Here is a 22,779-nt window from a genome sequence, read left to right on the forward strand (position 1 = left end):
TCTCATTATTTCAATATTTTATTCAATCATCCTGAAAAACTGGCACATAAAGCACATTACAATGTCAGTTGCCTGATAAGCAAAATACCGGTCCTTCATTTCAGAAAGAATTCAGAAAGATATCTATGACAGAATTTAATCACTGTCAACCCTTTCTCTGAAATGGTCTGCAGTTTTTCTCAAGTACTTGACTTAAAACTAAAATGTTTGTTACATGGATTTATTTAATTACTGGAATAATATGCAGTTAAAATAATCTTTGATACTGTATTTTTGCAACAGCGTGGGGCAAGGAAAATAACTGAACAGTTACACGCTGTAATAGGTTCAAGCCATTTTCTCACTCACATGACTGTTAAAGTAAAAGGAAAACTGCTGCTGCTGCTTGACAAAGTGCTCCGGTGCTTTCACTTCAAGTAGTCGTGCAGAACAGCTGCACTGCTGTGATGAGCCGCTGACAGTTTGCAGAGCTTAGAGAGAAGCACACTGTTGTGCCTCTGTCTAAAACTCTTCAGATCATGTGGCGAGGTTTGTTAGCTGCAGCATTGTGCAAATTGCCATATTTTTGTAATCAGTGACATGGATTATGTAGACAAATCGCAAAGTATTTTTATTATTATAGTCAAAACAAGTTGGTTTCAGCTGCTGGGAAGGGAAACTTGACTGATTTTCACACATCAAAGTCTGTTCACAGGTATTTGGTAGCGCTACTGCATATTTCAAAAAAGGTTTCTAAAGCTTTTGTGGCTGCAGGGAGTTGTGCAAAATCTGATACGTGGCCTCAAGTGATGTCACTTGAGTCAGCGTCGGAACCGGTGTAGCCTCGTCTCTGCTTGAGGCGAAAGGTTTAAGGCACACTAGCTGCTGCTAGCACGACGTACCTGAATCTACGAATAAACTGTCAGCAGTCAAATTGCATTCAGGACAATGTAGGCACCAGGTTTTCTCTGGTTCTACTGCACACATTTTGGTTTTCAAAGTCCATAGAGAGTCTGACAGTGTTATTGGAGTGCAATGATAAATTAGTGGAGTACTCTTTTACATAAATTACTCACTGAACAGTGTTTAGATTATTGTGTAGTTGAATTAAGAAAGTAAGTTCTCCAGGATCATGAAAAATAAATTAAAATTAAAATATTTATTTATTTATAATATATATGTAATATTTTCTCCCATATATCAAATGAAACATTGACACTGGGATTACTTAAAAAGTAAGTTGGCATCCACTCTCTCAAAAATTAAATTAGCCAGTGCAAATGTTGAACTGTTTTAGTTTCATAACTATAGTTTGTTAATAGTTACAAAAGCTTTGCCCGATCTCCCCAGTCTGGGTTTGAAGTTTCTGTGTTGTAACAAAGCCAGCATTACTTGCAACAGAAACAAACTTGCAGTTTATGAGTTCTTGCATTATAATCTGATAAAATATATAATTTATTGAAAGTCACAGACACATACAATTGTTAAAGTGAAATTTGGCCACGAAACATGGAGAGAGAACAGGAGATTAATTAGGGTGAAATTAATTTCAGGTATCAGAGGCGTGCAGATGTTTCCTGAGCTGATAACAGCACAGTCCAGTCAGTGTGCTTTGGTGATTTGCAGGTGAAGAGACTTACCGTCTATTCAAACTGAACTTTTGTGAAAACTGTAAGTGTTTTAAATTATAACCTTTACTTCAACAGCATTTCAATGACTATATTTTTTAAGAAAGTAGCAGCTTTTACAGCATCTCCAGGTCACAGTTTTTGGCAAAAAATGCCTCAAAAGTAAAATCTCATAAATTATAGTGTTGCAGGTTTGTGAGTGAGAAGTGAGACACCATAGTAATAATGGCAGCTTATTTACATCCACTCTCAATCCGGATTCATGTACATGTAAACCTAACGGCAATCAATAACCAATGGGTTCATTTTCGTATAAACATCAGTTTTACTCTTACAGTATAACAATCTATCCTGGTGTTGTCTTATATTATACAGTAAGAAATAAATGTCAGGTCCAGTGTATCAGCCTGTTTACACCAGTCAGATTTGAAATGTTTCCAAATCTGGTGAAAAAGTAGCTAAATTAGCAGCAATGTCCGACTTTGTTAGCTGATTTAGAGTCCACATAGTATGTCAAGCATGAGAGAGTTCTAACTGGCTCTTTAGGTATTCTGCTTAGTAACATAATTATTTATTTTCCTGACACAATTTGACATCTACAATTAATATATAAAGGACATATTTTAGCTTTCTGACTAGCACAAACAGACCAGTTACCAACATAAACCACCATAAAGCACCATGTCCTGAACAAGCACATGACAAATGCATGACAAACACATTACAAACAGTTACATTTTGCATTTTGGAACTGCAATGCAATGCATCATGGGATAATTATGTAAATAAGGGCCATTTCTCTGCCTATTAGCTGCACATGTGAATGTCACAGCCTAAAATTTTAAAGTGACCCACAATGATGCCTTTACACAAGTTACATTACACAAACTACACAAACTTTCTAGAATTTCAGTTTTAGTCTAATGTACTACTACTACTACTACTACTACTACTACTACTACTACTACTACTACTACTAATAATAATAATAATAATAATAATAATAATAATAATAATCAAAAATAATCAAAAACATCGAGAAAAAAGATTACTGCTACCGGCATAGTAGTCCATCTGACACTGCAATGATTGTGGGTGAAAGAATGACTCTAAAAATGTCACACATGCCAGAAGAATACATCTGAGCAATGCATTAATTTAGTGGAACGTACAAATGTAATTACCGTCAGATCTACTCATGTCCTAATGATGGAGCAGTGATATTATAAGACTATTAATTTACGCCTTGAACTGCTTTTCATTTGTGATGATTTTTGCCAGCTGTCCTGCATTTGTCAGCTGCAGCTGTAGCCTGGATTATGACGGATGGTGTTATTCTTATTTGTATTTGTCACACCAGTGTAGTTGTCCATGTTGCGATTGGTCAGATGCTGCAAACACAGATCCTTTCATGTGAACATGCTCACTTGGGAAATCCTGGGTTGACTTGCCAGGTTGATAACCACTGTCGTGTGATCGCTTAGCATGATTGATCTTGTTAGGTTTCGTGAAGATACACTGACTATGTAGAACTTACTTCATAGTAGTCAAGTCTTACTTCTGGAGTAAAAAGTGCAGAAAGACTTCATGTAGCATCCAGTGGATTTGCCTTGTATCTGAGGCCGAACCCAAATGCAGACACAGAACAGGCAGGTAAGTGAAGATGCGTCTTTTAATATAATCTTTTACAAGATTGTAAAGTGAGATGGTGTCTGGCAGGAGTTACAGCTGAGGTGAAGGGAATGGTATCCAGTGTTGGGGGTTTGGCAGAGGGTAATCTGGGAAATAGAGCTGGCTGGCGGGCTTGGCAAACTGGCGAGGTGCGCTGGCAGACAGGTGATCTGTGTACAGCAGAACGATCCGGCACAGACTGGCTGTTGGTGCAGAGTGCTTGTAGTGAAGAGGTGATGGCCTGATGGCAGACAGCTGTGCTTGATCGGAGATGACGGTCAGGTGCACAGCGGGAGTGAGAAAGAGAGCAGATAAGGGGGAGGGGAACGAGCAAACAGACCAGACAAAACTAGAACACACTAATGCTGCACTCCAGACAAAGTTGGAGGTAGGAATTTCCGATGTTTCAGGTGCACTGCGCCAAAAACAAACTAAAAACATGACTGAACCTGACAAACTGACATTTCTTTGGCAACTGAAACCACGGCAGTTCAGCCTCCTTGTATATATGAAGAACACAGAGAAGGAAAACTGACACATAAAGCCTCAGATGATAAGCCACAGACTAATATCAAAGCAGAGGTTGGCCACATTGGCAATACTGACTATAAACAATGCATCTAAACTCACCACTGTTCCTGATTATTTGCTGTCTTCAAATGGAGTTACGTTTCCCGTACTGACAAGAAGAGTTCACGTGAACACCCCTCTGCTGTGGTAATCCCAACCTCGTGACTAGAAAAATAAATTTAAAAAAATTCAATTAAAAGCTCTGCGCTTTTCCAGTCATGTTGTGTGAGTTGAGTCCAATCACAGTTGTGTACACAACTTCCCACAAGGTCAATCTGATTGCAGCAGTTATTGCTTGGCTGGAGAGGGACATTTTAGATTTCTAGACTTGAAATTGTAAAAGTAAAAGTAAATATTTAGTTACTTTTCCAGCATGTAAAGATCAGTTGATCACCTGCTTTGGCTTTAACATTACATTTGTCATTTTTGAGCTGATACTGAGCCTCTCTCACCATCCAAACCCCTCAAAATCTTTGTGACATTTAAAGGGATGGATTATCCAAAAAAGAAAATTCAATCATTATTTACTCACCCTGATTCTGATTGAAGGTCAGGCTTAGTTTTTTTAGTCCACAAAACGCTGCTGGATCTTCCAAATCTTCCAAAGCTCTGAACTGCTGTTTGCACACTGTCACAGCATGTGCATGTGAACATGACTCCAAGCCAAAGATCTACAGTGAAGAATCAGGCTAAAAACATGGTGTAAATAACAGTTTGGTTTTTTTTGTCAACATGGCATGTTGGGGCTTTAGAAGACTTGGACTGCACCAGACAAGCAGTATGGAGGCATTTTATGTTTTTATTCCGTCTGTTTTATGTTTTTTGTTTGAAAATTGGTTACTATTCACTTCCATTGTTTGGGAGATGCTGCAACACTGTTTTCCTGTGAAACTCCAGGAAAACAGCAGACTTACAAAATAAACCCAACCCTTAATCGGCACAAAAGTGAGGATATAATGGCTTAATTTTCATTTTTGGGTGAACTATCCCATTAAGATCTTCAGCTATGTGTGAGCTTGGCAAAAGAAAAAAAAAACATGTAGTTCACGATAGGAAACAGACGGCAAAATTTCCAGGTTGGCATTCCAAGATGGAGACGGCAGCTCATGTGGCTCTTCACTGATGTTCTGCTCTATGAGTTTTAGCAGCTTCCTGAACTTTTCTGTGGTTTACATGTCCTTAAGTCAGCTTAGATTGAACATTCAGCATGTAACTATTCTGCTGTCTACATCGCAATATCTCCAAAATGACTGCCCATCCAGGTTACTGAATGGTTGTGATGGTTGTGATGTCAGACAATGATTCACAGGAACTTGTCTGGAACGCAGCATAAGTACCCCTGTCTGATAAAAAGGCTGAAAAATGGCACCACATGCGCAAAGGAGGTCGGCAGGAGTCACAGAGGAGGAGGTGAGGAGTGAGGAGTGACAGAAGGTGGACCACCTCTGTGTGATTATTGCAATATGGAGTAACCGGGGCAAACATGTCTGACAGAAGAACTTGAAATAGTGAAGTTAAATGAACAATTACTGCACTTTAGTTTGGTTAATTTACATAACGACAAAGATAGAAGTGTGGACAGTCTGATAAAACTGATAACATTTGATTAAAATGGACGCAAACTCAAAATTTGCACATGTGAGATAAGAAATCCATCTCTGAAATATCACCTCACCTCACGAGGAGAAGATAAATGAAGTAAAAGTCAAGATAACAATCAAATACTAACTTCTGCAGAAAAGTTAGACAGAAAATATATTATGCTTCATACATTGTGTGGCTTCTGAGAGCTTCCGAGCCTGCTGATAGATGACAATCCTCACAGTTTTACATTTTTGGCATTTCACCAACTATCTCATCGAGAGAAGCTTAATGACGGGTGCAATAATAGAATAAGCTTCAATAGCTGGATATTGCGCTTGAGAGGCGATAGTAAGGCCAACACTGATCCTCTAATGATCATGACTGATGGAGGAGGGCACTGAAATGAATGAAAGTGAAAGGTAAGGATAAAGATTATTCATTTTTCTTAAAGAAAGAAAGTACAAGAGTAAAGAAGTAGAGATATGATTCAGTGGGGAATAGACGTGAAGTGTGGAAACTCCTCAGACTTGAGTTTAAAAAAAAAAAAAAACACTGTTCCTTTATCAGCTGAGAAAGTGTCGGAGACATTTGGCCTACGAAATCCAGTCAAAACACATTCTGAATTAAAATGTATGTGTATCGACTTAAAGATGTTTTTCTCAAGTCTTGGAAAGCAGATTTTTTTTTTATAGAGGATGAAGCTTTGACAGCAGTGATGTGTTAGTGTCCCTGGTGGGGCTCTCACCCGGCACACTGGCTGCCAGTTTCTGCAGACACTTCTGTTCTGATCTACTTTAAAACTGGGACATTTCTTCATATTTAACACCAATTTCAGAAATGGTGGTTAAGATACCGTCTCACGAAAAAACACCAGAGGAGCAGGTGACATTTTTTATGAATCACCTTCCCAACATGTTCATGGACAGATGGTCTGGAGAAATTACAAAATGAAAAAAGGAAAAGCCAGAGGAATGGTCACACAGAACTAGTGTCTAACTAGTGTCTAATCATGTCTGTGAATGGGGGAAACTTCTCTCCTTTTGGTTAACGCTGTGAAAACGCTGCAAGAAATAAGTGCATCCCATTTATTATTTCTCACAACAAATCATTTACAAGTTGTATAACAGGATGACAGGTGGCAAGAGTTCAGCAGGCAGTGCTGAGAGAAAATTTCAGATGCATGAACTGTGACCTGGAGGGGGAAGAGAATAGTCAATCACACTTGCAGTATATAAATATTAATGAAACTAAAGGGTTTGCCAAATCTCTGCCCAAAATAGCGGTTGTCCATTCAGTGATGAGCATCCATGCAGCCTGTCTCTTCTCAGTGTATTTGAGCAGTCTGCATGGGGCTCTAGTCATAGTGACCTGGGCGCTCTGTACATAAAGAATTTGGGTGGTGGTGTCTCTTGTTCCCTCTCCTAAACCCAAAACATAAGAGCAAAAATGTAAGGAATGGATTGCACTGTGATTTTCTGCTCCAACATAAGCAGCAAACATTAGCATGCCTGGCTAACTCGCTCGCTACAGTAGAAACTTTAAACAATGTTATGTTCAAGGCCAAGGAGCATTTATTATTTATTATTTTATTACTTTTTATTATTTAATATAACAAAAGTAAAGAGTGCACTTTTCACATAGAACAGCCCTAGGCTGTATTCTTTACAATATTATTTACAGAGACCCAACAACATCAGTGAAGTTTGAACTTTATGGTTGGGAATTATGCCCAATAAGTGATGGGCATTTTAGAGAATTATCATGAAATCTGAGCTCACACAAACTGCAAAACTCTACAGTCAACCAGATACAGGTCTCAGCTGTTAGCGGTTCTCCACAGATGAGCCTGCAGGCTCACTGATAGCAGGAAAACAAGCAACCCTTCATTTTTCTCGCTCTTTCTCTCTCTCACACACACACATGCACACACTAATAATTCCTCCTTCACATCCTACCAATGGATCTTAACAGAACAGCAGCCTTCATGTGTAGGTCTATAAGGTCTTTTTTAGCCTAGTGTTTGGCTGCACTGTGTAGAAAAATTATGGGGTTCACAGTTCCAGCTCCTATTTAGACGTGTTCGGAGCACCGATCAGCTGAGCTGAGAGCACACTGGATGTGCTGGTTGCTGTGTGCACCGCTGCAGCAGCATGTGTGTGTTTGAAAGAGGGATGGAGTGACAGAAATGGTGAGAGAAGTTGGGAGGTGGAATACTGCACAATGATTTTGTAAGTTATTAATAACTTACTCGGATTGCTGTTTGTCACTTGACTGTGTGAACCTATAACATTATCTGTGGGTCCATAGAGAACCCTCAACCCTGAACCCTGAACCAATGCAAACTGTGCCCATGCCCAAGTGGCCAGGAAAAACATCCTTTGAAGTCGCAGAAACTTGGGTGGGCAGCCATCCACCGTGACCAGTTGAGTTCAGGGCTAAGACCCTTTTACAGGCTTGGAAACGTTGAAAAGTCAGCTGGAGAGAGGGTTTTCAGCCAACTCGTTAAGCTAACTTTGGCCTAAGTGAGCTAGTTACAGTTGATGAGATATGCTAGAACTGCCATTTTCATTTCAGCCAACAAAACTAACTGGTTAGAAAAGAGGAGCAGCTTTTGTCTAAATCTGTCTGAAACCAAGGATGTGCTGTTTTTTTAAGTACTAAGAATAAAAATTACCATTATCATTGTAAACGACAGTAATTTATGGAGGCATGGCTCAGCAAAAGCTCACCAGAGCTCATCAAAAGTTCACCACTTCATAGCAACATTAGGTCTTGTTTCATGGTTTCATGGTCTTTCTCTATTATGTTTGATGACGACAACAGGTGCAGCATCTCTTGAGCTCCTGCACATCAGTGTTTTCACAGCGCAGTGTGCGCTCTTCAGTCCTCAATGACATATTTTCTATTGTATGTATACAACCACCAAGTATGTGTTAAAGAACACAAAGAACACACAGATGGAGGATGGATAAAGATCCTTGAAATTTATTTGTCTGCCAGGGACGCATTAGAGAGTGACTTGGCCAACAAGACTCAATAGGAAGCCTGAAGTTGTGAAAATAATGCATGATGTCTCAGGAGCAGCGCAGTGACGAGCCAGTTGACACAGCTGAAGAAATAATCTTTTGTTCACAACAGGCCTCGTACATTATTGTCCAGGGACAGTTAAGACAATACTACCAACATACAGCACACGACTCATATAAAAGATGCTGAACTGAGCCTTGAATTAATGGCGTCGCTGTTAAATCTGACTCTGCCTCATAAGATCAATAGATTTATCTTGATTTAAAATGAGATTTAAATCCTGGTTTGTTTGTTAATAATTAATTTTATACCTCTGGTACATCTTTGCAGTGAAATCTTAAGCAACACATTCTGAACAATGTGTACCAAGGCATGAAAAGTAACATAATGACTTTTTTAATTGGCAACATTCCCCTTTATGTTCTGTTGAAGTAGAGTAGTAGATTTGGACAAATATTGGACACCGCTTGCAACCGTTCCAATTTGTGATTTCATATTTAAGAACTTTGCGCCTCATGCAAAAACATTTTCATCATCTTATCTTAAATTTCTTGTAGTTTTTTTTGTATGAAGGGCTTGTATGAACATGCCATGTCAGATTCAGCAAACACTCCTGACTTCAGACAACTGTGAAAATGGCACCAAAGAAGAACTTAACAAGTTTGGAGTTTGAAATCCTTTTGTCAGACAAAATTTGTGATTTTAACAGTGTCAACAGTGGGAATTAAGTGACCTTCTAAAACACAGAAACGTCAAAAACGAGTGACATTAAAGCTATGTTTGGACTGTCACTAAAATAAAGAGGAAATATTTCAATGAAAATGGCTTCAAAGAAAAAAAAAAATGCCTCGCCACAGCAAGGTGATGATAACTGCAATGGGAAGAGGGGGTCAGGGAGAAGTTTCCATCGCAGAAGACAGAATAAGTGAGGATATTCCAGAAGACAGCAGCTTCATAAACCTGCATGTGAAGTTATACAGCCAATATACCTGACAGTAGGTAATAATACATCATTAAATTAATGATGTTAGGCTTTGTGTATAAATTTACAATTATATTATAATTTGAAAAGCAGTCAAATAGGATGATGTTAACATAATTATGAAGTATAATTTATTTTGCAAACTTGAAATGTCTTCAAACTAATGAAATATTCAGTCATTGGTGCAAAACTTTGGTTTGTATAACAGCAGACTAACTGCACATCACGCACACGACAGGTCTGTACCACTGTGTCCGTATCGGAAAGAAAATTCAAAATACAAGAAAACTGGTGAATGCAATAAGTTCTCATAAATCACTTATACATACAACTACATCTGTGTGTATGAGGGGTTCGTGCATGATGGCATTGATTTGATTCTTCAATTGTCGTGTGTTTGTGTTGCTAAGCATTACACACTCACATCATTCTATTCATATTTTAAAGCACAGAGAGCGACTCTGCAGCTCGAGTGGTGATGTCCAGTCTTATATATAGTCGTGATAAGCACTCATGTAGTGCCTCTCATCTTTAGAAATGGTTCTTTGTTAGAAACTATACATAAACGCAAGCGTGCATACTGTATAAGGTAAGTGCATATTTATAGTAGAAGCAGTCAGGTTTTCATGGTGAATCTATGAGTTGTCATGTTCTGTTCAGAGAGAGGCATGGAGAGCAGTTCTGTTCAGGAGCCAACAACTCCTACATCTCCCCAACTCATACTGAGCCTGGCGGGTATCAGCAGTGGCAGAATGTTACTAAGTCTGCTTCTTTTACTCAAGTACAATACTTAAAGGGAAAACTCACCTCTTTTCATGTGGATGTCCAATCAGTGCTGATGGTAAATGCAGTCAGTTGAAGCAAAAGATTCCTCAGTGTGTGTTGTATTTACTGTAAAAGCTGAATTCTCCAGCTGCAAAATCTGTTGTTCTTCCTGCATCCAGTGATGTCATAGTGTGTGTATGTTATGCCCGACAAAGTAATATGTTGCCATGGTGATACACAGTAACATGGGAATGGGCATCAGCTCACACGCAATGCATTCTGGTACATGTAAGCAATGGCAGCACGACTTCAGCTTTCTTGGTTAACATAGCACACACTGAAGGATTTATTGCTGAAATTACCACCAAACTGATTGGCCATTGGCATGAAAAGTAGTGAATTTACCCTTTAAATACAAAGTTGAGATACTTGCACTGTACTTTACACTGAGTATTTTGGTTTTCAGGCTTTACTTTCTACTCCTACTTCACTTTCAGATAAGTTTTCATACCCTCCTTGTCCTGTGTGAATGATATATCTCGGATATTTGGTGGATTTTGAACGTGATTTTTTTCTGATAAACTGAAGGATTAAGTGTTACTTTAGGGGTTAAATAAATTCTACTTCTTAAGATAAGTATAACTATTTAAAATGCTCTTGTATTAGCTGGAAAATACACTGTCACAAAGCTGAAAACAGCTGTGTTTCACAGGTGGGATTCAGTGACACTACAGACACTACTTGCTGTAGATAAAACTGCCCAACAGGAAATAAAGTGGGTAAAATGAGCTCAGCTTTAAAAATCTACAACAGTGAAATGCAATTTACGCCGTAATGCATGCAATAGTAATGTTATATTCACGAACGATCCAAATATTTTCAACAGCTCAACAGTACGGGTGAAGGGAACAGAGTGGTTCTTAAGTGAGAGATGTTCATTTTATTTCGTGCCCAAATGCAGCTAACATGATACGCCAGATGATTTGTTACAGAGAACCATCTGAGACGTCATTTTTGGAAACTGTTCGGAAAAGGGCTGGCACTTTAAAAAACTACTTGGCAGATGATTGGATGAACCATCTGTCTATCACCGTCCATGGTGGGCTAACTTCAACCAATCAAATCAATGAACCATATGACAAAGTAGGAGCCAGTCAGTCACTCAAACTCTTGCTGACATCAGTCACGCATCAGTCACATATTTTCCATAGAGAAAAGCCTTCAGCTAAGTGAAACTGCATTCAAGACAAGGCAACTTTATTTTCTTGATTAATTATTTACATAACACATTTCATGCAGATGTTCAAAGTAGTAAATTCACTGACCAAGCTAAGGGATGTAGGTCACTTTGTGTGACGTTTACAATGCAGATCATTGTTATTAAGTCTGGCAGTATGAGTCATTCAGTGCTGCTAAACCCAGACCACACATACAAAAACATGTTATACTGGTGGTATGTCTAAGTTTGAATGTGATCCAAATCTTACCCTATAATAATACCAGTGACTTTGCAGATCACTAGGATTGGCTCACAGAAAACAACAGAGCCATACATTCTGGTTCAGAGGAAGTTACTGCATTTGTCTGAGAACTTAAGTTACTAGTTACTTTTCAGATTACAGTTTTCATACTCTTCCAGTATTTCCAAATGGGATGATTTTGAAGATTTTTGATAAGTGCTCCTTTATGACTTGAGAAAATTCAGCCACTTCTTAAGCTCAACTTCCATCATATCTAAGTTCGAATCTGATCTAAATATCACCCTATGATAATCCTAGTGATTATCTTGTTGATCAACCTCTGAGCCCCGGCCCTCTAAAAAGCAAGGAAAAAGAAGAAAAAAAGCATGAAAAGTCATTCTTTTGAGCAGCTCACAGAAAAGAATAGAGCCTTATGATCTGTCTCCCGTCAAAGAGCCATAATTCCCCTCACCATACAACAATTAAACATCACATGTAATAGCAAAACACTGACCATTTTACTGACTACGTTTGACTTTATAAGCATATGTAAGTGTATTTTGTAAATAATGCTTACATACCTTTACTTAAAGGTGCTATATAAGACATTTTCCCTAGACGTTGCACATTGCAAAGTGCAAAAAAAATGTTAACTGAGCACACATTGATCACAAAACTCTGATCCAACTGTCAAACTAGGCAGTGGTCAGTATCTGTCATTGTTTCGCCTCCTAAATCGTTTTCCAAAACACATTTTAGTGTGCTGTTAAGCTGTAATATGTTAAAGTTACTCACCAGGGCACCATGTTGAAATGGACAAACATGCACGCACACATGCACAGAGAGCCATTACTTCATCATATCTTAATATTGGAAGTACTTGTTCTCTGACATCTAGTTAGGCTGAATGTTGTATTTAGCACCTTTGAGGGATGTAGGACTAGTGGAGTATTTTCACAGTGTGGTGTTAGTACTTTTCCTGAAGTAACAGATCTGAATATTTCTTCCACCACTGAGTATCCGGGGGTAAAATGTTAAAAATGTTTGTTAGGTTAATTAACAGAAGAATAAACTTTAATATTGTGATCACAAACATTGCACGTAATAAAAGGAAGGAAAGGGAAAAATTGATGGTCATTATATACAAAACAGATAGACGTAACTGTCCGATAAGTCTAAAATGATCCTGCTGGAGTGAGTTGTTAGTAAAAAATAGACTAAGAAGTATTGAGAGAGACAGAGGGACTGTTATTCTCCCTCTGCTCAGCTAGTTGTTTTATTTTCCCGCGAAACAGACATTTTACAATTCTGTTCTCATTAGAAATTGTCCCCTTGTGTTGTTTCAGTGCCAACAGTAAAACCAAGAAATCCAGATAAGAGATTTGCAGCTCGGCAGGTCCAGTGTCATCTCACCGTTTATTTGCGCTTTGGAGATTTAAAGCCACTTGAACCCTAACGTTCCCAATATTCTCTCTTAAGTAGTTTCACAGTAAGATAAAACGTTTTTTTTTATTTAGAGTTTGACAATATCACGTATTCTGTATCTACTATATTAAGAGAAATATTCAAACATTCAAAAGGCTCTTTCTTTTTTTTATTGATTCACCATTACATCAAACAGAGAAATTAAGATGTCTAGTGCATCATTTTGCACACACTTCCATGTAATCCATGACTTATTAGCTACAGTATCTTTAAAAACTTGAGATCTTGACTAGAATTTACAATACCACTACAAAGTAGCTGCATCCACAGTGCAGGAGACACAGCTTCCACTGCGCTGTATTTGTCTCTCTTTGCGTGCAATCGGACACTATCAGGCTTTCATTCCTTCTTATTCTTCTCTTCCTGTTTTGCAATTGTTCATTCCCAGGTTTGAGAGATAACGGCAAAATATTCTATTTATTTTTGGAGGTGAAATTCTCCTTCTAAACATATTTTTCTACAGGTTTTATGTCCTATAAAAATGTTCTGAAGCTTAACATCTGAGGCAAGGTTTGTAAAAATGACTCTTGTCACTATTTTTCTCACTCTCCCTTCTCTCCCTCTGCTTGTCTGTGCTTTAGTTGTCCAGCATATAAAGCGGAGAGACATCATCCTGAAAAGGGAGCTGGGTGAAGGAGCGTTCGGTAAAGTCTTCCTGGCAGAGTGTTACAACCTCAGCCCCACCAAGGACAAGATGCTGGTGGCTGTCAAGGTACATCTTCACTGTGTGGTTGTGTGTGCGTGTATGTGTGTTATAAAGAGCATGAAAGAAATGGTTTGACATTTTGGGTAATACAGTTCTTCCCTCTCTTGTGGAGAGTGCATTGAGAAGATTGACATCACTCCAATATCTGTACAACATAGAACATAGTGTACATAAGTTATGTGATGTACGTAATGCAAAATATGTACATTATGTACATGAAGTTACGTAAAGGTACTCCTAAATTGCCTAAACCTAACCCAAGTTAACTCGTGCTTTTATTTTGAAAGTGTACTTGGACATTGCCTATTTATTATTGGTAACTACAGAGCCCTACACATGCAAAACTACATTAGAGGGCACTGGTAGAACCCCCTTGGTGCCCCCATGTAAAAAATGCAGCAAAAGTGCCCTCCTGTTAGATAAAACATGATAAAATGCCCAATGTGCAAGACAACATGTTAAAGTGCCCCTCAAGTTGTTTGTTTCTTGTTTGTATTTCTATTTTGCTGCCTAATGCAATCTCAGCATCATCGAAAAGGAGGGCCACCCCTCAATGTATTCCCCAGAAATAGATGAAGGTTGAATGAAAAAAAAAAAAGTAGACAAGGTTTTAAAGGAAAGGGGCACATTTTTTCTAAGAGCAGTCTAACATAACCTTAGAGAAACATTGGTAAAACAGTCATTTCTGTGGCACTGTAATCAAATTTGAAATTAGACAAGATGAGGCTTAATACTTTGGTAACACTGTGTTATCCAGATAATAAGTGACAGTTGTAGGTCATCTGCAGGCATCTCAAAATTTTCTGAGGGAGGACCCCCATATCCCCCTCTTTTGATTTCAAAATCTGCCCTATTTTTGACTTCTCAGGGTTAGCAAGTATGTATGCCCCACCACATACAGCCAGTGCCCTTTTTATTTTAGTTTTTGCCCCAGGCTCTCACATAGCCTGAGTCCGCCACTGTGACAGAGGTACTTACAGCATCATAGTTTGAAGTGTAGGGCCACTGATCAAGCTGCTCTATTTGAGTTGGGAGAAAATGTTGGTCCGAAATCACTCCCTATTTACGATATAATGCAGTGTGCAACAACCATATAATGTCATGCCTCTCATTGTATAGATGCAAAAACTACCTTTGTGCAGTCACTTATCATTCAGCACACAGTAAAATGTGCCAAACGTTGAGTGAGCATTTCCTTTGGAGGGCCAGTATTCATGTTAAACAAAGTTTTGATCTATCACCAGGTCCTGCAGTGGGTATCAGGCTGTGCGGTCATACGTAAATCTACTGATCCTTCTGATAGACGACACCATTCTCCAGCCCTGACCTAACATACCTTTAAGCCACCTTTAAATCCTGCTCTCACCCAAGCAAAGAGCAGGTTCTCAGTGGCTTGACCCAGCCTTATATCTACATTATACGGTATCATCTCCAGCTAAACTAGCATGGCTGACCCCAATGGCCTGATATGCAGTTTAATCTGAACACCCAGTCAGTGGTCCAACTATTGTGCCTATCTAGTTCACCTGTCTTGCAAGTAGTTGATAGTTAGATCAGAAAATTGTTCCAAACAATTCAGTGACTTGATGCACTTTTAAAGCGTCCTTGAATCCCACCCTCACGAAAGCAGCCTACAGATACTTGGTGGCATCACCCGGCCTTATAGCTGCATTCTAAATTCTTCCACCAAACTACAATGGCTGGTCCAACTGGCTTGAGGCTGTTTTATATGAATGCTGTGGCCCCCTCAGCAGTCCAACCACCATCACTGTATATCTGGCTCCACTCGTCTTTCCAATAGCCACCAGTTAGAAATCCCTGTGACAGTGTTGTAGTACTTTCACTCTTTCTTGTCTCAGTCTCAGACAAAGAGGACATAGTATTTAATTTCAAGACCAGTCAAGAGTCAAGAAAAGTTCATCTGAAAAACAGCATCCAAAGAAGAACAAGCAGAAGTGTGTAAATTCTCCAATGCAACACTTACTGGGGTGATTGGGACTACATCAAACTTTTAATAGCACTTAGACAGGAGGCATAAAGAAAGGTAAGCTAAAGTAACTGAGGCTAACAAAGCTAGCTAGCTAAGTTATGTTTTTATTTGTGATAAACAATGAAGAGACAGGCCACATAAAGCTATGTAGCCAGTTAGGGTTGGGGGTATGACCTAAAATATCTATCACGGTATAATTGAAAGCATGGACAGTAACAGTAGATATCACCGCTTTTGATTTGATTTTCCTTAAATTTCAAACTAAATTCTTCTACAGGGGTAAAACACTGGTATGACAACTGTATGGCAGTTATTACTGCACTCTTAACTGCACCACTAGGACATATTTCTTGTCTTTGTTGTGTTCACTCTAGTAAAATGTTGCAAAAACCACTGTGAGCTAAAAGCAAAGCTGTCTGTATGCAGTCTGTTCAGCTTACTTTGCCATAAATCTTCAAATCTGGCAAAGCTCTGATGTTATTGGTTCTTTTATCCGTGCTGTTAACATTTTGTTATAACCATTATCATGTTGCTTTTTGCTCAATGAAAGTGAGGGCTCTACAACATTATCACAGTAAAGTCAAATATCATACCGTTCTACACTGTTTATACTTCCCACCTCTTTAGCTGTATAACATTACATTACATCAACCTCGGCTAATGTTGGCTCCAACATAAACACCACAGGCCACAATACCGATCCCTCACTTGGGTGAGAGAGCTTGCTCTGCCTTGGTCTTGGTCTTGGCTTGGTCTTGATATGCTCAGACCTCGGTCATGACTTGGTTTCTGTTTAGATGGTCTAGACTACAACACTGCCCTCTGTGTCGGATGCTCATATCAGCCAAGCACTCACTCAATTTTACTTCACTGTGTAACTCCTAGAAATAAAGTGTTTGGGCATATTCTTTAAAATGTCAAACTATGTATTCCTTTAAATAACAGTAAGGGAATATAGGACTAAAGGTTCAGCTATCAGTGTTTTCTTTCCCATTAACTCGATTTAGGTTGAATCACCACCCTGTTATACAGTATTTTTCATTGATGGACATAACCAAAATGGACATTTACCATTATGCAAAGGTCACAGATGAATATTGTTAGCAGGGAGCTTTGAGATCCGTAACCTGCGGCACAATGTAGATTTAAAAAAAGAGATAAAAAAGTATTCTGTTTGGTGGGTGACTGCTGGGTGCCGCAACCTCTACCTGTCTTTGTACCCTTTCAAAACCTGTCCAAGTACCAGCCAAGGGACCAGCAATTACTGTGGAGCAAAGTTAATACCCCAGTGAACTTGGTGCTTTGTTTCAAAGCACTTAAAGCATTTAGAACCATTGTCCCTGTGTGGTGGCTATTAGCGCTCGCACAGCGCCCAACATTAGGTTGTGCTTGGCAGCTTCCAGTGTGAATATTAGGAACTGTATGAATGTGAAGCAGGGTGATGGTGCTGAATATGAGGTTGCAGACTCAGCAAACCTACCCAGGAAAAAAGGAAATTAGAGTCAGAAACCCAGCCTGACCTTGACAATGGGAGAAGTTAGTGGAAGAGTTAAGATGACAATGATGGATACTTCTTAGCATTACAGGATTAACAAAAAAAAAGAACCTTAATCTGTTATAAGCCTCCTCTACAGTGCATTTTTATTTTTTAAACACAATGCAATGTGCATTTTTATCCAAACATGTTCCTTCCTGCCTGTGATGAAGCAGAAAGAGGCTCTCTGAATACACTTAAAGGTCAACAAAGGGAAAATTCATTGCAGTTCTTTCCCTCAATTTATTGTAGTCGAGCACTTGAAGGTATTGTTTTGGAGAGACGCCCAGACAAGAAACATTTCCTTAAGAGTGCGCTTTGATTTGGTAATAGAATTTTATGGCCATTTTACCTACTCTGCCGTACATCTCCACCACCTCCAGCGCTTCACTGCAAGAGGAGCACATATGAGTAAATGCATTTCCCTCCCAAGGTCTTTCCATCTGTAATAACGTCAGCAGCAGGCTGGGAAAGCAGGACTCAAGGCCAAGGAGATCAAGAGAAGCAACTTGCTGCATTTTCTTGTTGCTGATGAAGTGTCAAGAGCCTTTTTTCCGCCAATAGAGGCTGCAGTAAGGCACGTTATTTGATTTTTTTTTTTTTTACTTTTTTTCTCATACTGGCGGCTTCAGCTAACAATCCCATCAAGATTTGATATTTCATGCGCACTGTACTCCACTTCAAAGGACTTCAATGCACTCACTGCTTCATCATTTTACCAATCAGATCAATATGTTTTGGACGTGGTTGTTCCTGTGAGATTCACCTGTACTCCCTGATCTTTACAGCTGTAGTGATTACACCGGCCCTGTAGGGGATTATTAGATAATGCATAACTACCTACTGTGCACAGACTGCTTCACAGTTTCAAAGCTGTATTGGTATCGGTAAATATAAAGGAAATTTTTTAGACTTTGCTGTGAATTCAACATTGTTTTTACATCGGGCAAACACAGAAATTGAACAGTGACTGTCTCTTCTCTATTCCTGGCTGGAGACTGGTGCTGGTGGGGATAGAGGAGGAGGTGGGCAAACAAGTGAATCAACAACATGAGCTGGAGGCAGTAACAAAAGGGAACAGATTATTTGGTATAAAAAAAAAAAGTTCAGAGGATAGCGCTTGGATCCACCACACCCAGGACAGCAAGGCTAAGAGGCTACAGCCAGGCTAGCAGCTCTTTGAAGCTGGCCTTACTGTAAGCACAGCAGTGCTTTGAGCTGAATGCTAATGCCAGCATGCTAACATACTCTCAATAACAATGTCAACATGTTGATGTTCAGGAGGTAATGTTTTGTGCCTTCTCCATCTTAGTTTAGCTTGCTAACACTTTTAAATTAGCACAAAAACAGCTCTGTAAGTACAGCTGAGGCTAATCAAAACCAAAAGATTAGGGGGATTGAAATTTAGCTCTGCTGGTTGCAGTAGATGAAAAGTCCAAAATTATTAGGATTTACTGGAAATCTAGTAGCAATGCACAATAGTACCGGCAGGACTATAAAGGCTTTAAAATAAAATGTCTGCTGGCAATGAACTTTTTTGCCAATGTAACTGTCTGATAAGAAGAAGCTTAAATTAGTTGCACGCAATGTGAGAATGTCTGCGGTGTGGAGGTTTTTGAGGTGTCCGAAACAGACAGCAAAGTAATAACTGCAAAGAGGAGTCAAACCGCATTCCTTCAACACTACAAATTTAATTGTACATTATCCTGTCATCACAACAAATTTATGAAGAGCAAAGACAAACACGCATTTTGTCACGACATAAGTGACAAAAAAATTGTTTTTGTCCTGTTTTACAGTAAGAGTGGGCACACTGAAAAGTTAATTTCACTACAGGAGAGGCTTGATGTTCTCTGCAACTAGGAAACAGCATCGGCAAATATCCAAAAAAAGTTGGAAAACATTGGCATATTGGATGTCAGTAAAAATCCAATATTGCGCATCACTAATCTGTAACAATCCATCCATAATCCATCCAGCAGTTGTTGAGCCATTTCAGTCAAAGACAAACCTGTCTGCCTCATGGTGGTGCTAGAGGAGGAAAAGTCAGGTGATCAACAGGAGAGTGGGATTTATCCTCTGGGGATCATCATAAATAATTTTGGGCAATCCATCCAATAGTGGTCCAGATGTTTTGGTTTTAACCAAAGCAATGGACTGACTGAACAACAGACACTGTCACCTCTACAGCCACAGCACTAGCATGGCTACAAACTGAAGGACAAATCAGGTGTGCATAGTGAATGATTCAGGGAAAACCAGACAAAGGAGAAGACGGGCACAGGGTGTAACTTTCAATTAGAAGAATTTGAAAAGTATGCAGTATGTGGTAGGAATGTATGGTCATAAAGGAACGTTGTGAATCTGTGTCTAATAAGATTGTTTGAATTCAAAGGTCCTCACTGTCCTTGACTCTGAGCATACTTATGTGGGCAGCCTCCATGGTGCCTTGAGGTACAGATAAGATGGGTCTTGTTGATGTTCCAGACCTCCTTGACAATAAAGAACTGAGAGACACTTTGACACTGACTGAGGGATTTTTTTCCTTTAAATTTTCCCTTGCAGACACTAAAAGATCCCAACCTGTCTGCAAGAAAGGACTTCCAGAGGGAGGCAGAGCTGCTGACCAACCTGCAGCACGACCACATTGTTAAATTCTATGGAGTGTGTGTCGACGGAGATCCTCTCATCATGGTGTTCGAGTACATGAAGCATGGAGACCTCAACAAATTCCTCAGGTCAGCTCTTCACTGACGGTTAAGTCGATTTAACCTTAATGTACCAAGCCGGTGCTGGCTGAGCAAATTGGAAACTCACCATATGAACAGATAGTAGCAGACCAAAGTGAGTGAAAGCCTAATTACAGTGCAAATGTGTGTGCGTGCCTGCCTGTGTGAGGAATAATTTAACTCTGGTTGGATTTATTGACAGTATAGAAATGTAAAATTTAAAGTTCTCATTGAACAGGTAGCTGGGTGCTTCTTGCTTACATATTTCCTGCAAAACAGGCAGATAGGGAAGGACTTGTTGCAAACAATAATGCACAGTATTTGCAGGAGCTAATACCGCTGTGCTTACTCTTTCCACACTGTGTTCTCCAAGTGAACATGGCCAAACTAGAACCAAAATAGTCCACGAGACCTACAGAGGCCAGTTTAATGACAGGGAATAGGCAGTATAATACAGTACTGAGTTGGTTTTCTTGCTGGGTTTGGTTCTGAAGCATACTTGGCAACCCTCCCAATTTTCCCAGGAGACTATATTGCATAAGTGTGCATAAGCCTTACAACTCTACTGTTTCCACCTGGACAACAATATAGCTACATCAAACCAGAGTTCCTGCAAAGAAGAATTTCTGTTTCTTCAGGAAAGTCTTAAAAGAAAGCGGTATGCATGTTGTTAAATGTTCAAGGTCAATTTTCCTTTGGGGATGTGCAAAAAATAAATAAATGAAAGAAAACTGAAAACTTTATGCCAGAGATTTCTGCAAGTTCACACCAAGTTCTTTGCTCAGAATTAAATGTAAAATTAAAAGTTGTGGTGTTTATTATTATTTATTTTTTTGTTATTTTCTTTATTTGAATCAAACCAAAATGCAGGAAACAAAGTCTCTGAAACTTAAATTTATTGCTTTTGAAATCCCTGTTTTTGCAGTCTCAAGGTTAGCAACTATGCCCAAGAGCTGAGTCATGCTAAGAAACAATTAAAGCCTTCTTCCCATCAGGAAACTGTGCAAACAACCTCAGGACTGTTTCCACCATTTAAGTGGCTTTGTGTTTGTCCCAGTCACCAGCTGTGTTTACTGGGAGGCTCTTGAGCTCAGTTCTGTTGCCTGCTAACAGAAGCTAACAGTTACAGTGAGCTAATTTAGCATCAAAACTGAAGCTACATCTGTCCATCAGAAAACTGTTATTAAATAACCGAGAGTTGAATCTGAACAGCTGCAGGACATCAGAGCAGAAACCAGAAAATATTTTTTCATAAAATATGATCAATTTTCACCCAAATCCATGAATAAAGATACAAGATTGTGCTTTTGTAAAGTCCCCAAGTCTGCTCTGGAGCATGAATGTATTTCCTTTCCATGTTCCAGCAGCATCTTAAGCAAGAAAGTGTTTCACTGGATGAAAATTCATTAATGCAGGATCTGTCATATAATGTTTCAAATTGTTTTTCAGGAAGACAAACTCTGAAATACCCTTAAAAATACCTGAAAATATATAGAAAGTGACTTTTTTGTTACTATTATGCCACACACTGGTCTCTAGGTGACGTAAAGCGTAAAACGTAAGTGATAAAAATGCTGATTTTTGACTGATTTTGACTTCATGGGAACTTTAGGTAAGTCTAAAAAAAACTATACTTCTTTTCCTGCCGCCAATACAATATGCACCCAACTTCACAGCTTTCTGGGTTAGCAAACATGAGCACTTTAGTGCTTTTGTTCAGTAATGTCAGACTGTACCGAGGGAAGTGACCTCTGATAAGCCTCAACAAAAGCGACACGATGCCGGTACAGCGAGCGCTTTGGTAATGGGAAACTTCACTGGGGTTGATGTCAGTGTGCACAGGATGAGTGTGGGATGGAAGTGTGTTGTTTCAAGTGCGCTGACAGCAGCAGTGTGAGTGTGTATGTGTGTGTGTGGCCTATCTTGTTTTTGAAGTTTGAGCAATAGTTGAAAAGATGACATGTTACGATTGAGAGTGAGAGTGTGTGTGTGTGGATTCAAGAGTGCGTGAAGACTTTCTGTTGGGAAATCATTCCTGAAATGAAAGGCAATGTCGCGAATGATGAAATTCTTTCATGCAAGGTGCAAGACGTGGCTGATTTTTGGTCTATTGGTCCTGTTGGTCACATTTAACAAATGAGATGTGTGGAAAATCCGGGGGAATGAAAAGAGAATCTGATGTGCGGGTCCAGCTTAACCTTTAGATAATCAGAGGGCGGCCTGTGCTCATTCAGCCACTACGAGATGTCTGTGAGGTAAAATAGAGGTAGAGGGACAAAAAGACAAACACTAAGGAAGAGTGCTACTAATCCCTCTACAGTGGAGCTGAATTATTATACACACTTATACACACACACACACACACACACACACACACACACACACACAAAGACCTGCACTAAAATTGAGAGATGGTGAGAGAAAGACAGCCTGGGAGAACATGTCCTGGTAAATGTACGATTTAAATTCCAGACAGGCTGAAATTGTTGCAAAACCCACAAAAGATATAACAGCTACACTATTAATAAAAAGATTGCAGACACTTAACAGTTTTATCATTGCAATTAAAGCTGCTTGCAGGTTATAGTTAATTTTTTAATATTTCAAACAGTCTCTCTTTATTATGCTAATTATTCTTAATAGGTAGAAAAAGCCACCAATACTATCAG

The 22,779-nt window shown here is 39.2% G+C and overlaps 1 protein-coding gene across 2 annotated transcripts in view; it reads left to right on the plus strand.

The window, feature by feature from the left end:
• Window positions 1-22,779, plus strand: part of ntrk3b (neurotrophic tyrosine kinase, receptor, type 3b) — a 292,291-nt gene that overhangs the window by 240,503 nt on the left and 29,009 nt on the right. For both annotated transcript variants that reach the window (XM_084721783.1, XM_084721791.1), the window contains 2 exons: window positions 13,733-13,863; window positions 19,947-20,119. In XM_084721783.1, coding sequence (XP_084577909.1) covers window positions 13,733-13,863; window positions 19,947-20,119 — 304 coding nt within the window. The remainder of the gene's footprint in view (window positions 1-13,732; window positions 13,864-19,946; window positions 20,120-22,779) is intronic.

The sequence above is a fragment of the Lutjanus erythropterus genome, chromosome 1, assembly GCF_056507025.1.
Source record: "Lutjanus erythropterus isolate fLutEry1 chromosome 1, fLutEry1.hap2, whole genome shotgun sequence".
In the NCBI taxonomy this organism is placed as follows: domain Eukaryota; kingdom Metazoa; phylum Chordata; class Actinopteri; order Lutjaniformes; family Lutjanidae; genus Lutjanus; species Lutjanus erythropterus.